The sequence below is a fragment of the Muntiacus reevesi genome, chromosome 3 (genome assembly GCF_963930625.1).
Source record: "Muntiacus reevesi chromosome 3, mMunRee1.1, whole genome shotgun sequence".
NCBI lineage: Eukaryota > Metazoa > Chordata > Mammalia > Artiodactyla > Cervidae > Muntiacus > Muntiacus reevesi.
Window position 1 is genome coordinate 116,742,198 of NC_089251.1, and position 13,006 is coordinate 116,755,203.

Genomic DNA, 13,006 nt, shown 5'->3' on the forward strand with positions numbered 1-13,006 from the left:
GGGCCCCGCCGAGTGGAGGCGGGGCTTATGTGCCAGGGGCGGGGTCTGGGCGGGGCTTATATAAGTGGGTAGCGGGTGGAAGGCGGGGCGTGGGGGTCGGTGGCTGCTAGGCGGGCGGGGCGCAGGCCGCGGGGCCCGAGCCGGGGGGAGCGAGCGAGCGGAGGCGCCGAGGACCCGATTCACTCGCTGGGGAGACCTATGGGCCGAAGCCGTGTAAATGCGTTTTAAGGCGAGTGCGGGGAGACCCTCGGGGAGCCTCGGGAGCGGGCGCTCTCGGCTCCGATGCTGACTTGCTCCCTGGCTACTCTTACCTCCTCTCAGCAGGGGCCTCGGCTCCGCAACTGCCACTCCTTCTCGGGGTGTTGCACAAGTTTCGAGGTCACCGGCGACCCCCCCTAGCAGCGCGCCTGGCTCTGGCCCCCGCGAAGGAGCACGGGGCTTGGTAAGGGGGTTTTGTGGGGGCGGGACCTCGGCTCTGCACTCAGGAGGGCTCCCCAGGACAGAACCTCAGCCCGCGGCCCCCACCCACCATGTGGAGCTCCCATGCACGCTTAGAATCCTAGCACGTCAGGACTAGTCTGCCCCCCGACTTTACAAACGGTGAAACTAGGCTCTGAGAGGGGGTCGGGAGTATCCAGGGTCAGAGAGCTGAGACTCCTTAGTGGGGCCACCTGCAGCCACTTTAAGTGGGCGTGGTCACGATGGGAGGAGGGACGCCCCTGGAAACTTCTCCCCTCGGTTGCCCTGCCCTTTCCCTCTCATTCTTTTCCTTTTAACCAAAACCCTAATTTCAGAACTGGAAAGGATCGCCAAAGCAATTCATCCATTTTACAGATGGGGAAACCGAGGCTCGGAGAGGCAATGACATCTAGGCATATAATACCTTGTCCCAGGCCAGAAGTCCTGATCGTCCTCCCTTGCCCAGTGAACCTAAGCTCCCCAGGCTTGTGCTGGGGGCAGGGTGTGACAGGACTGGGTGCCCTGGCTTGGGGAGGTGGGGGGCGCAGCTGAGGCCAGTCCCCCAGCCTCCCCTCACTCTCCTCCTGCAGTGTGTTGCATACTTTCTAAGGCGGCCGGAGGCAGCGGCAACTCCATCCAGCCCATCGGGTCCTCCTCCTCGGCATGGCTGGCTACCTGAGAGAAACGGACTTTGTGATGGTGGAGGAGGGTTTCAGCACCCGAGACCTGCTGGAGGAGCTCACTCTGGGGGCCTCACAGGCCACCACGGTGAGGGTCTGGGGGTGGGGGCGGGACCTATATCTCACAGCTGCCCCCTAGGGCCCTCATCTGGTTCTTTCACTCATTTGGTATTCAATCCTTGCTGTTCGCAAGAGAGGAGCTCATTTTATCTGCAAATTCCTGGTCCTTGCCCCAATCCTGCCCCTCCTATGTCCTCCACTTTCATGAACAACACTACCATCATCTACCCAGCCCTCTAAGTCAGAAACCTGGGAATCCTCACTTCCTCTCTCACACCTGGGCACCACCAAGTTCTGTAAATTCAGCCTCCTTAAATTACCCTTCAGTGTGCAGGAGACATAAGACAGGAGGATTAAATCCCTGGGTCAGGAAGATCCCATGGAGGAAGGCATGGCAACCCATTCCAGTATTCTTGCCTGGAGAATCCCCATGGACAGAGGAGTCTGGCAGGCTACAGTCCGTAGGGTCGCCGAGTCAGATACAACTGAAGGGACTTAGCACGCACACATGTGCTCTTCTGGAACCTCACTTTGTAGTTTAGGCCTCTTCTCTCAATAACCCCCCTAATCTTTTCCCTGCCTCGTCCCACCCTCTCCAACGTTATCACAGCCCTGCTCAAAATCTAAATTCTTTGGCAGTTTCCCACTGCCTACAGGATCCAAGTCAGAACCCCTCTGCCTTCATAGCCCCATTTCTGGCTTTTCCCAGGGTATGTATTGTGCTCCTTCTGAACTGAACTACTCTGCTCATATTCCCCGATGATTCCATGTGCTCCATTATCACTGTTGTCCAGGCTGTTCCTTCTGCCTGGAACACCCTTCTCCCAGCCTCTCTGCCTCTTACCTATTTCTTCTCTTTACTTATCACTCATCTGTATCACCTCTTCCTGATTGCCCCAAGCAGTTTTGTACTTCTCCCTCTGCATTTTGGAGAAACTCCTGCTTAGTATTTCCTGAATGGGCTTGTAATTGCTTGCAGGGCTAGTTCTTGTCCAGACCCAAGCCCCTTCACGGCTGGAGCCCTGTCTGTTCATCTTTGTACCTTATTTAGCATATTTGCATAAATATGCTTGATCAGATGCCAAGTGGGCATCAGTAAAAAGGTGTTTCGTAAAAGGGAAACTGAGGCGCAGGAAAGGTTTAAATAATGTGGTCTCACCCATGGCCTCATACACATCCAACCCTCAGCAGACAGTTATCCACAGGCTTGGGCTGCTGTGACAGTGGAACTACCTCAAGGCTTCATTGAATGCCTAAACGTGAAAGCCAGTGACTGGAGGCCATAGCTTTGGTCTTCAAGGAACTGATCTGGAGGAGACAGATGTATATATATAACCAGTTCTGATACTTTGGCGACATGTGCAAAATGCATTGCTAGCAATAAAGGCAAAGTTGCCTTATTGGTTTCGGGGCAGGTGGCATTTCAGCTGAAACTTGAAGATAGATCAAGAATTTGTCAGACTCCTACGGGGGAAGGGTATTCTACCTGGAGGCATGGTGACAATAAAGGCTGGGAGGTGGAAAATGATGGAAGACAGAGCTGGAGTTTGAGCTGCTGTGAGGGGAGGGACTGGAGCTGGATCACAGAACCTCGAACATCCTGTAGGCTTGGGGAGCCCCAGAGAATTTTAGAGTGGGGTACTTGGGGGGAACGTGGCATGCACTAGCAGGGAGCTGAGTGGGGTTTCATCTTCACCCTTCTTCTTGTACAGGAAGAGGTCGCTGCCTTCTTCATGGCCGACCTGGGTGCCGTGGTGAGGAAGCACTTCTGCTTTCTGAAGTGCCTGCCTCGAGTCCGATCCTTTTACGCTGTCAAGTGCAACAGCAGCCCGGGCGTGCTGAAGGTCCTGGCCGAGCTGGGGCTGGGCTTCAGCTGTGCCAACAAGGTGAGCCTCCCATCCCTGACCTGCACACTGACTTACTGAAAGTGCACACCTGGCCCGCTTGCAGCTGATGCAGTCAGGTGGACCAGGGGAAGCAGGGGTGACCTGTGATTGGCCCGTGTCCTCTGGGAGGAGTTTAAGGGATGAGGGAAGAATTTGCCAGCCTTGAAGTTCTGCATTGGAACTACATGTGTCCCTGGGCAGGTGGGTCACCTTTTTAATGGAGATTTTCAAACTTCTTGGCATAGAGCTGTATGTGATATTCTTCTAATTAAGACATAACAAAACAAAAACACCTTTTTATCATTGGTTTTATTTTTTTCTTTTATAATATTAAGGTGTGACTGTATTTTTTTTTTAACTAATCCTCTTAGAGTTTTGTTATTTTTGCCAGTTCTGCTGCCTTTCTGATTTGATTAATGCTATCCTTCTGCTCTCTTTAGATTTGTTTATTTACTATCTCTATTCATTTCACTCCTGCAATGTGTTATACACTCTGCTAGGTAGGGCTGGCAATACAGTTCAGTTCAGTTCAGTCGTTCAGTTATGTCCAACTCTTTGCGACCCCATGGACTGCAGCACGCCAGGCCTCCCTGTCTATCCCCAACTCCCGGAGTTTACTCAAACTCATGTTCATTGAGTCGGTGATGCCATCCAACCATCTCATCCTCTGTCATTCCCTTCTCCTCCTGCCCGCAATCGTTCCCAGCATCAGGGTCTTTTCAAATGAGTCAGCTCTTCCCATCAGGTGGCCAAAGTATTGGAGATTCAGCTTCAACATCAGTCCTTCCAAGGAACACCCAGGGCTGATCTCCTTTAGGATGGACTGGTTGGATCTTGTTACAGTCCAAGGGACTCTCAAGAGTCTTCTCCAACACCACAGTTCAAAAGCATCAATTCTTCAGTACTCAGCTTTCTTTATAGTCTAACTCTCACATCCATACATGACCATTGGAAAAACTGTAGCCTTGACTAGATGGATCTTTGTTGACAAAATAATTCTCTGTTTTTTAATATGCTGTCTAGGTTGGACATAATTTTCCTTCCAAGGAGTAAGCGTCTTTTAATTTCATGGCTGCAATCACCATCTGCAGTGATTTTGGAACCCCCCAAAATAAAGTCAGCCACTGTTTCCACTGTTTCTTCATCTATTTGCCATGAATTGATGGGACCAGATGCCATGATCTTAGTTTTTTGAATGTTGAGCTTTAAGCCAACTTTTCACTCTCCTCTTTCATCAAGAGGCTCTTTAGTTCTTCACTTTCTGCCATAAGGGTGGTAGTATCTGCATATCTGAGGTTATTGATTTTTCTCCTGGCAATCTTGATTCCAACTTGTGATTCATCCAGCCCAGTGTTTCTCCTGATGTACTCTGCATATAAGTTAATTAAATAGGGCAACAATATACAGCCTTGACGTACTCCTTTCCCTATTTGGAACCAGTCTGTTGTTCCCATTTCCAGTTCTATCTGTTGCTTCCTGACCTCATTACACGTTTCTCAAGAGGCAGGTCAGGTGGTCTGGTATTCCCATTTCTTTCAGAATTTTCCACAGTTTATTGTGATCCACACAGTCAAAGGCTTTGGCATAGTCAATAAAGCAGAAATAGATGTTTTTCTGGAATTCTCGCTTTTTCGATGATCCAGCAGATGTTGGCAATTTGATATCTGGTTCCTCTGCCTTTTCTAAAACCAGCTTGAACACCTGGAAGTTCACGGTTCACGTATTGCTAAAGCATGGCTTAGAGAATTTTGAGCCTTACTTTACTAGTGTGTGAGATAAGTGCAATTGTGCAGTAGTTTGAGCATTCTTTGGCACTGCCTTTCTTTGGGATTGGAATGAAAACTGACCTTTTCCAGTCCTGTGGCCACTGTTGACTTTTTCAAATTTGCTGACATATTGAGTGCAACACTTTCACAGCATCATCTTTTAGGATTTGAAATAGCTCAACTGGAGTTCCATCACCTCCACTGGCTTTGTTCATAGTGATGCTTCCTTAAGGCCCACTTGACTTTACATTCCAGGATGTCTGGCTCTAGGTGAGTGATCACATCATCGTGATTATCTGGGTCATGAAGATCTTTTTTGTATAATTCTTCTGTGTATTCTTGTCACCTCTTCTTAATATCTTCTGCTTCTTAGGTCCATACCATTTCTGTTCTTTATTGAGCATAGAAGCAAGGTCCGATAGAAGCAAGGTCTGATGCTGTAAAGAGCAATATTGCATAGGAACCTGGAATGTTAGGTCCATGAATCAAGGCAAATTGGAAGTGGTCAAACAGGAGATGGCAAGAGTGAATGTTGACATTCTAGGAATCAGCGAACTAAAAGGGACTAGAATGGGTGAATTTAACTCAGATGACCATTTTATCTACTACTGTGGACAGGAATCCCTTAGAAGAAATGAAGTGGCCGTCATAGTCAACAAGAGTCTGAAATTCAGTACTTGGATGCAATCTCAAAAACGACCAGATCTCTGTTCATTTCCAAGGCAAACCATTCAATATCATGGTAATCCAAGTCTATGCCCCAAGCAGTAACGCTGAAGAAGTTGAAGTTGAACATTTCTATGAAGACCTACAAGACCTTCTAGAACTAACACCCAAAAAAGATGTCCTTTTCATTATAGGGGACTGGAATGCAAAAGTAGGAAGTCAAAGAAACACCTGGAGTAACAGGCAAATTTGGCCTTGGAGTACAGAATGAAGCAGGGCAAAGGCTAAGAGAGTTTCGCCGAGAGAATGCACTGGTCATAGCAAACACCGTCTTCCAACAACACAAGAGAAGACTCTACACATGGACATCACCAGATGGTCAACACCGAAATCAGATTGATTATATTCTTTGCAGCCAAAGATGGAGAAGCTCTACACAGTCAGCAAAAACAAGACTGGGAGCTGACTGTGGCTCAGATCATGAATTCCTTATTGCCTAATTCAGACTTAAATTGAAGAAAGTGGGGAAAACCACTAGGCCATTCAGTTATGACCTAAATCAAATCCCTTATGATTATACAGTGGAAGTGAGAAGTAGATTTAAGGGACTAGATCTGATAGACAGAGTGCCTGATGAACTATGGACAGAGGTTCATGACATTGTACAGGAGACAGGGATCAAGACCATCCCCAAGAAAAAGAAATGCAAAAAAGCAAAATGGCTGTCTGAGGAGGCCTTACAAATAGCTGTGAAAGGAAGAGAAGTGAAAAACAAAGGAGAAAAGAAAGATATACCAATTTGAATGCAGAGTTCCAAAGAATAGCAGGGAGAGATAAGAAAGCCTTCCTCGAAAAAAAAAAAAAAAAAAAAGAAAGCCTTCCTCAGCTGGCAATACAGTATTGAGTAAAACAGACTCTGTTGTCATTGAGTAGAATGCACAGCTTATCCATCTTCGTTCTGTTCTCACTTGATAAAGTCTTTTAGCTATTGTTTCCTATGAGAAATAGTTTCCTCCGAGACATAGACAGTTTGACATAGTTATGCATTCAGCAAGTGTTTACTGAGCACCTACTGTGGGGTCAAGTACTTTTCTCAGTGGGACTTAGCAAGTGACCAAAACAAAAAAAAGATTCTTCCTTCATGGGACTTGCTTTCTAAATAACAAGCAAACAATGAAAATCTGTGGTACTTTAGGTAGTAAATGCTATGGAGAAAATTAAGGTGGAAAAGGGAAGTAGGGAAGAGACATGGTTGTTGGGAGACAGGGTTGTACTTTCAGAAAGTTTGGCCAAGGAAGGCTTCACTGAGATCTGAACACTGTTCTGAAGAAAGCAAAGGAAAAATCCAGGTGAATAACTAGGGGAAGAGCATTCCAGGCAAAAGAACCATCAAGTGCAAAGGCCCTGAGGTGGGAGCAAGCCTGGTGGGCATTGGTTTGTGATATTGTTATTACTGTTATTTTTTTTTAATGGTTAGTAATGATTGTTTTGAGAGGGAACCCCTTTTAAATCCTGATCAGCAGTATGGCTGGGTGTTGTAAGGATTCTAGAAAGGAATCCTGGAGGAGACAGACAGTTTGCCTGGGCGGTGTGCAGGGATCAAGGGATTCCAGGTGGAAGAAAGGTGTGCACCAATGGTGGGAGTTGGAATGAGCATGTCACCTTTATCAGAGATACACATTAGTGTCTTTAGTGATTGATGAGTCTCTCTTTTGTCACCCATGAAGCCCCTTTGCATCAGCTCTTGTTTTGCACACCTAGTTCCATGCATGCCCTACATAAGACCTGGTGAGGTATCTGAGGGGGAGATTGACATTTTGCAGTTGAGGAAATTGGGGCCAGCTGCACCGAACTTGCTGATGGCAGAGCCAGGAATTGCCCTTTGCAGCTCTTGAAGTCTCTGCTCTGACCGAGGCGGAAGGGGACCCTTTTCCAGCCTGCTTGGTCTGGAGGTGAAGAACAAGACCAAACCTCACTGACTAGACTTCCTCTGCTTCTGGAAACCTAGAGGTGGGCCCTGTGCTGGCCTTCAAAGAGCAGAACTATGGGGTATTAGGGCTTAGAAGTCAGTGGGGAGCGTTAAAAGCATCTACTGTTTGCTGAGGGCATCTGTTGTGCCAGGCTCTTTGCCAAGCAGTTTCTGTACATGATCTCATTTGATTCTCGAAACAACTCTGTAAAGTAATTATTATCACGGCGATTCTGACAACAGTCCCATGAGGAAGCAGTTAGCATATAAGGAAAGGAGGCCCAGAGGTTTGAGGGATGCAAAGGGAAGGGCCACTTGAGAACGGCGAGGGACTCTCTGACTTTATGGCTGCTGTCTTCAGAAGGTTCTTGGGGAGGCGATGGCAGAGATGGGACCCCTCCTGGGTAGGTGGGATCACCTAGCCCTTGGGTGCTTTTACTCCGAGATGGTACAGCTTTTCTTGGAAGGCTGAGGCTGCCCTCTTCTGGTAGGCTAGAGCTGGTGGCCACCCTTACAGCCTCATGCTTTGGTGCTTCACAAGTGGCTCAGTGGTAAGGAATCCACTTGCAAATGCAGGAGACGTAGGAGACATGAGTTCAATCTCTGGGTTGGGAAGACCGTTTGGAGAAGGAAATGGCAACCTACTCCAGTATTCCTGTCTGGGAAATCCCACAGACACAGGAGCCTGGCGGGCTATAGCCCTTGGGGTCGCAAAGAATTGCATGTGACTAAGCACGCACGCACATGCATGGCCAAGGGACAGGCGTGCGCTGGGGCTTTGTGTACAGATATGCCCCAGACAGGCTCCAGGGTCAAGGGCACCAACCATTCCTTATGTGGGGCTTTGGTCCACCCACCCACCTTCCCAAGGACCTTATGTCATCTCTCCTGCCCCATCCCTTGCCCTCTCTTGTTGTCTTCCTCAGCATCCTCCCATCTTAAAAAGCCTTCTCTGGACACCACATTTCCCCTCCAGTCCAACCCCTTGCTCTCTCCTGAAAACCAAACTGAGTTCTCTACACTCATCTGTACTCACTTTTCTCTTTCCCTTAGCACCCACTCCTTAAGCCACTGCTTTCTGACCTCCACTCATCTTTCCAAGGAATTTCCTCTTACCAATGTCCCCAGTGATCTGCAGGATCCAATGAGCCCTTTATACTAAACACTTACTTTGAATTATTCAAAGAATCTATTGATTTATCTGCAAAAGAAAAGTAGAACATCGGCTTTATATCTCCGGAGATAATCAACATTCTGAGTTTGAGTTTGGTGGCTATATTCTAAAAATACTTACAAATATGATCCATAGAAAATATACAAAGTATGCTGTGATTTTGTAACAAAATATAAAATATTCGTCTGGTAGGCACTGTGCCTCAGTGGCTTTAAAACTCAGCAGATTTTGGAGATCTGTGTTGATGCATTGAGACCTTGTAGGGGACAGTCCTTGATCCTCCTGGTTTTTTTTTTTTTTTTTGCTCTCACCATGAAAAAAGATTTTGTTTGTTTTGTATTGTTTTTTGGAGTGTGTGTATGTGTGTGTGTGCGGAGAAAACTTTTAACGTGAGATTTATCCTCACAAATCTTTACATGTATAAGTAACTCAGATGGTGAAGGACAGGGAAGCCTGGCGTGCTGCAGTCCATGGGATCGCAAAGAGGTGGACACAACTGAGCGACTGAACAACAGGAAATTTTTAACTGTAGTCACTCTGTTGTGCAGTAGATCTCTAGAACTTAGTCACCTGGCAGAACTGACACTATACCCATTGAATAGTAACTCCCCATTTGAAACACATTCTTTTTTTTTTTTAGTTTTTAGAATTTATTTATAATTGAAGTATATTTACATTGAAATATTGTATTAATTACTGCTATACAATAAAGTAACTCAGTTATACATATATATGTGTTCTTTTTCATATTCTTTTCCATTATGATTTATCACAGGATATTGAATATAGTTCCCTGTGCTGTACAGTAGGACTTTGTTATCTGTTTTCTATATACCAGTTTGCATCTGCTTGTCCCAAACTCCCAATTCAACCCTCTCCCACACCCCATCCCCTTGGCAACCACCAGTTTCCTCTCTATGTCCCTGATTCTATTTCTGTTTCTTAGATAGGTTCATTTGTGTCATATTTTAGATTCCACATATAAGTGACATCGTATTTGTCTTTCTCTTTCTGACTTACTTCACTTAGTATAATTTCTAGTTGTATCTATTGAAATATAGTCTTTTTAAAAACACAGGCATAACTAGAGGTATTGTGGGTTAGGTTCCAGTAAGGATCACAATAAAAGGAGTCACATAAATATTTTGGTTTCCCAGTGCATATAAAAGCTATGGTTATACTATATTGTAGTCTATTAAAAGTGCAGTAGCACTATGTCTTAAAAAAACATACCTTAAGTAAAATGCACATACCTTAAATCAAAAATATTTTATTTCTAAAAAATGCTAACTATCGTCTGAGCCTTCGGTGAGTTGTAATCTTTTTGCTGGTGGACAGTCTTGCTTCAATGTTGATGCCTGGTGGTTGATCAGAGTGGTGGTTGCTGAAGTTTGGGGTGGATGTTTCTTAAGGGATGGCTCTACCTTTCACTTGAACACCTAGAGGTTGTAGGATTATTAATTGACCTAATTTCAGTATAGTTGGGTTGTTATGTCTCAGGGAATAGGGAGGCCCAAAAAGAGGGAGAGAGAGTTGGGGAATGGCTAGTGGGTGGAGCCATCAGAACACACAACATTTATCCATTAGTTCATCATCTCATACAGGCATGGTTCCTGGCACCCCAAAACAATAGCAATAGTCACATCAAGGATCATTGATCACAGATCACCATAACAGATACAGTAACACTGAAAATGTCTGAAATATCCAGAGAATTACCAAAATGTGAGACATGAAGTGAGCAAACACTGTTGGAAAAATGGTGCCAGTAGACTTGCTTCATGCAAGGTTGCCACAAACTGTCAATTTTAGAGACAAACCGCAATATCTGTGAAGCACGGCAAGGCGAAGTCTCCTGTGCTTTTGGTTTTAAAGACATCAGAAGCAAATCTGACTCATGTGGAGGCAGCTATGAGCCTCTCCACCCTCTGGGAGGCCTCTCCTCCCAGTGGAGGGGTCTCCTGCACAAATGTGAACTGTAAGACAGGGTTACCTTGGCAGGAATGGCATAGTAACCTCTGCATTGTTCTGCCTCTTCTGGAGATGCTGTCTCCTCCCCTCTCTGCCAGTCCTATGCCAGCTTGCTCCCCTTTCTAGCTGGAATTGTTCCTGTGGATTCCAGCTCAGGCTCCCTTCTCTTATAAACTCTCCATCTTCGTAGGGGATTTCATCTCCTCCCATGGCTTCAAATATCCCCAAGATGCTACCACCTCTCCAGTTTTTCTTTTTTTTTTAATTAACTTTTTGGCTGCCCTGGGTCTTCGTTGCTTTTGCAGGCTTTTTCTAATTATGGGGAGCAGGGCTACTCTTCGTTGCAGTGCTTCTCTGCGGTGACCTCTCGTTGCAGAGCATGGGCTCAATAGCTGTGGCACATGGGCCCAGTTACGCTGTAGCACGTGGGATCCTCCCGGACCAGGGATCAAACCCTTTTTCCCTGCCTTGGCAGGCAGACTCCTAGTTGATACTACAGGATTCCTGGAGCCCAGGGTGTTCAAAGATTGTGCACTCACAGTCTTCCCTTCAAGAGGGGCCCCTAGGTCTGCTGGGTGCGAAGTCCCCCTCAGACATCTTACCCCACGTCCCCACGTGCCATCCATTAGCAAGCTTGCCAGCCCTGCCTCCACACCACACCCTCCCCCCTTTTCTAGCGCAGCCTGTCATGTCTCCTGGGGAGGTCCTTCCAGGCCCTGCCTTGGTCCGTTTGCACGTGGTGGCTAGAGTGACATGCACTTAGGCCTTGCCTTCAAGATGCACATCTGACCATGTCCTTTTCCCTCTTGAGACCCCCTCAAATTGTCTCCCATAACCCAACCTGCAGTGTCAAATATAAATCCACATCAGCCTTCTTGGTCTCCCCGTTGGCTCTGCCTGCCTCCCTCCAACCTCATCCTCCCGCACTGGTCACCCTGCCCAGACCACACCAACATCCTCTGTTCCTCCATCAGGCTGAGCACAGTCTTTTCTCAACCTTCGCACAGGCCGCTTCCTGTACCAGAGATATTCTTTCCTTCCCTTCCATCCTGGCCGACTCCTCCTGCAGGGCTCAGCTTAAATCTTTTTTTTTTTTTTCATTGAAGTACAGTTGATTTACAATATTGTGTGTGTTTGGGGCGTACAGCAAAGTGGTTCAGTTATATATGTATGTGTGTGTATATATATATATTTTAAAAATTCTTTTCCATTATAGTTTATTACAACATATTGAATATAGTTCCCTGTGCTCTATGGTAAATACTTGTTTACCTATTTTGTATATGGACGTGTGCATCTGTCAATCACACACTTCCAATTTATTCCTCCCCTACCTTCCCCTTTGATAGCCGTGTGTTTATTTTCTATGTCTGAGTCTGTTTTGTAAATAAGTTCATTTATGTCATATTTTAGATTCCACATATAAGTGATATCATATGGTATTTTTCTTTCTCTAACTTATTCACTTACTGTGATAATCTGTAGGTCCATCCACATTACTGCAAGTGGCAGGATTTCATTTTTTATAGCTGAGTAATATTCCATTGTGTATATCTACCACATCTTCCTTATCTCTTCATCTGTTATGGGACACTTAGGTTGCTTCCATGCCTTGACTATTATAAACAGGGCTGCAATGAACATTGTGGTGCACGCATCTTTTCGAATTACCGCTTTCATCTTTTCTGGATATATGCCCAGGAGTGGGGTTACTGGATCATATATATGGCAGCTCTATTTTTAGTTTTTTTAAGGAACCTCCATGCTATTTTCCATAGTGACTATTACCAATTTACGTTCCCACCAGCAGGGTAGGAGGGTTCCCTTTTCCCCATACTTTCTCCTCAGCTTAAATTTCTGACCCTCTGAAAGCGTCCTGTCACACCTCTCACCCAGGTTTCTGCATCCCACATTCTCTAGTACCCCATACTTTTTCTCCATGGCTCCTGTCTATTTGTAATCCTGTCATTATTCAGTGTCCATTCGTTCCTCCCCTTCTCTCCCATCTGTCCGAAAGCTGCACAATCAGAGACCCTGTCTGCTTTACTCAGAGCTTTGCTTTCGTTAGCACCTGTCACAGAGCCTGGTGACTCGATGTTCAAGAATCACTTGAGGGCAGCATCGGGGTGTCTTCTCCGCTGAAGCGCTGTGGTTGAGAGCCGGTGTGCTTAAGTCACACAGTCCTGGGTTAGAATTCTAGCTGTGCCACTTGCAAGCCGTGTGACTTTGAATAAGTCACTTGCGGCCTCTCAGAGCCTCTCTTCCCTGTCTGTCTCATAAGATTATTATGAGGATGACATGAGAATGTCTATAATATATTTAATGCAATGACTGACATATGGTAATCCCTCAGTGAGTGACAATGGTTATTATTT

The 13,006-nt window shown here is 46.1% G+C and overlaps 1 protein-coding gene across 1 annotated transcript in view; it reads left to right on the forward strand.

The window, feature by feature from the left end:
* Window positions 1–1,058: 1,058 nt before the first annotated feature.
* The window catches only part of AZIN2 (antizyme inhibitor 2), a 38,385-nt gene continuing 26,437 nt past the window's right edge, over window positions 1,059–13,006 (forward strand). The window contains exons 1-2 of the mRNA XM_065927592.1: window positions 1,059–1,227; window positions 2,912–3,085. Of these exons, the coding sequence (XP_065783664.1) occupies window positions 1,123–1,227; window positions 2,912–3,085 (279 nt within the window). The 5' untranslated portion in view covers window positions 1,059–1,122. The remainder of the gene's footprint in view (window positions 1,228–2,911; window positions 3,086–13,006) is intronic.